The 3,165-nt window shown below is 35.2% G+C and overlaps 1 protein-coding gene across 1 annotated transcript; it reads right to left on the reverse strand.

Moving 5' to 3' along the window:
• LOC108663010 lies at window positions 719-1,693 on the reverse strand. Its single transcript, XM_018125492.1, has 2 exons — window positions 997-1,693; window positions 719-870 (listed from the first exon to the last, which is right to left on the reverse strand). The coding sequence occupies exons 1-2, from the start codon at window positions 1,691-1,693 to the stop codon at window positions 719-721; spliced, it is 849 nt and encodes a 282-aa protein (XP_017980981.1).

Raw genomic sequence — 3,165 nt, forward strand, 5'->3', positions numbered from 1 at the left:
CATAAACTTCTGACTTATGTTTGAGAAAAAATACCCAACTATACCTGGTAAAGTCATCAATGAAGATCAGATAGTACAAGCTTCCATTTAGTGATTCAGGTTTCATTGGTCCCCCAACATCTGAGTGAACAAGCTCCAATTTCTCATTAGCTCTTGACAAGCTCTGCTTTGGGAATGGAGTCCTGCTTTGCTTTCCCATTTGACATATTCCACAAACATGTTCAATGTGCTCAATACTTGGAAACCCTTTTACAATCTATGATAAGGCCATCAGCTTCAAGGAATTATAATGAACATGTCCCAAACGTCTGTGCCATAGTTCAGCATCACTAGAGATACATTGATAAGCTTGATGTCTATTCTTCATGAAGTCAAGAGGAAAACATTTATTCCTCATTCCAACAGTAATCACCTCCTTACCCAAGGGATCAAAAATCATGCAAGACTTATCTTTAAACCACAAGGAATAATTGTCTTCCAAGAGCTGACCAACACTCAAAAGGTTATGGCTAACTTGTGAAGAATAAAATACATGAGAAATGGTTTTGATACCTGTTGGTGTTTGAACTCCCACAGTTCCTTTCCCTTGTATTTTCAAATACTTGCCATCACCAATCTCCATTTGAGTCTTAAAGTCTCTATTTAGTTTCAAGAAATTTTCTTCATTGCTTGTTATGTGGTTAGAGCAACCACTGTCTATCAACCATTCTGCTTTTCTCTATCTCAAATCAGTGTTTTTGATCATAAATAGTGCTTCCTCTACAGCCTCATTTTCTTCAACTACAATTGCCTTTTCTTCTCCTCGGGTTCCTTTGGCTTTGCAAACTTTTTCTATGTGACCCAACTGATTACAAAACCTGCATCTCACATCTGGTATATACCAACAAAAACGATCAACATGACCCATCTTTTTACAATAGCTACAAGGAGGAAACTTACTTTTATTTTTTTTTTGTTTACCATCATTCATTCTCTTCTCTTTATCTTTCTTTTCACCTTCATTTCTTCTACTGCTACTACTTGGATTCTTGCTTTTATTCTTAACCAATAGAGCTCCTTCCACATTATTCTCATGCCTTATAGCCCTTTTTTGCTCTTGGGCTTGTAAGGCATTTACCAATTCTGTAACAGTGAGTTGAGAGAGGTCCTTTGAGTCTTCCAAAGACGATATTTTAGCTTCAAATTTCTTTGAAAGACTTACAAGAACCTTGTTAACAATTCTCCGTTCAGCTAAGTCCTCTCCAAGTAGTCTTAATTGATTGACAAGCTTCATAATCTTGTCTGAATATTCCTTGATTGTTTCATCATCCTTCATCCTCAGAATCTCAAACTCCCTGTGCAGATTGAGAGCTTGCATCTGTCTTGTCCTCTCACTTCCATGGAACTCATCCTTGAGTCGATCCCATGCTTCCTTTGGGCTATCACAAGTCATAATTCTTGTGAAAATGGCATCTGACACAACAGATTGGATGCAAGAAAGTGCCTTATATCTCCTTGCTACATCCTCACTATGCTGTTTAATTTGAGCAACAGTGAGATTAACATGTCTCATCACCGAAGAGTCACCTCCCATCTCCACAATCTCCCATAAATCAAAAGCCCTAAGATAGGCTTTCATCTTCACAGCCCATATAGCATAATTTTCTCCTGAAAAAATAGGAGGTGCTGTGACACTAAACCCGGATGAAGCCATGACAGATAATTTTTTGTGAAAGAAGAATAAAAGACTGAGATCTTTTGATGAAAAACACTCTACTGTTTTTAGCACCCTAGGTCCCTCAAGATCCTAGAAGCTCTGATACCATGTTAAACTTTCAAAAAAATAAGTGAAGGAAAATGAAGGAGAGTAGAGAGAACGATTAAGAGCAGTAAGATGAAGAAAAAAAAACAAAACCTCATTTTCATTCATATCAGTTTGCTACATAAAGCAAGTACAGAAAACAGAATAGAAACTAACAACTACCCACTAAGTGAACTCAATAGATAACTGATCTATAATTCTATGTAGTAGACTAACAAGTGTCAAGTAGGATAACCAACAATAACTGACTGCAACATAAGAAAATAAGACTAAACTTAACTGAGTCTTATGCATCAGCATGTAGTGTCTACTGGCTGCTCAGATAAACACTATCAACAACTAAAGAGATGCATTCCAACTTCAACACTCTCCTTCTAAGTTGCTTGCAACCTTAATACAGAAACATCAGCTATTTTTTTGAAAATTATGGTATATGCCACTTATGGAACTACATATTAAATCTAGATTATATAGCTGTGACAAAATTCCCTTTGTGTTTTGAATGGCAGGAGTGTTAGGCATTCTGGCAAACTCAATACCAGTTGTATTCATCATAGAATTCGAGGTTCAGAGAAATTTTTGGTACAAAATCCTTCATCAAAGTTCCAATCCATACATATAAGGAAAGGGGAGAGGACTTCATGTTTAATTGGGGGAACATGGTCAATTGTTAAAACTTATTATAACCTTCAATGTGGAAATTACTTCCTAGAATTTAGTCTTCAATCTACTAAATCTTGATATGTGCAAAATAGGAAAGTAAATAAAATGATGTCACTGACACAATTACTATATATATTAATTGTGAACATATTTCCAAAAAAATAACAATTAACTGACTAGTATACCATTGACTTTGATAAAGTAAACTAATTAAACTTTCCACAGCAAATAGAAATTATCTCCATATAACATTGAGACTTTATATTATTTTTCTTATGCCAACAGGTTATTCTTGTCAAACAATATGTATATTGTAAATTTGTAATTGACTTATGACTTTGAAGTCCCTATCCATTTCTTGTACAAAATTCAAAACACCATTCCCTATTAATCCCTAGTCTGTGTACTGATGCTAGCTTCATTATATGTGTAAGTTGCATGTGATGGATATATATATATATAGATAGATCCTTCCTTGCCGGCCTGAGTGCTTGTAAATTGTAAGGTTTCCAAAAGTAAAAGAACTTAAATTTAAGAATAACTTTATTGAAGAAGATAGTAATTCCAAATGTCTATCCATAGCTTCAAGAGTCCTGTGCATATATACATGCAGGCCTAGTAGAGACAGATTCTAATGTTTACAAAACATCATCCCAATTCAGACACCTACTTAGCCCCAACCTTTGTTACATACACAAGTT

Source organism: Theobroma cacao, chromosome 8 (assembly GCF_000208745.1).
Source record: "Theobroma cacao cultivar B97-61/B2 chromosome 8, Criollo_cocoa_genome_V2, whole genome shotgun sequence".
In the NCBI taxonomy this organism is placed as follows: Eukaryota; Viridiplantae; Streptophyta; class Magnoliopsida; order Malvales; family Malvaceae; genus Theobroma; species Theobroma cacao.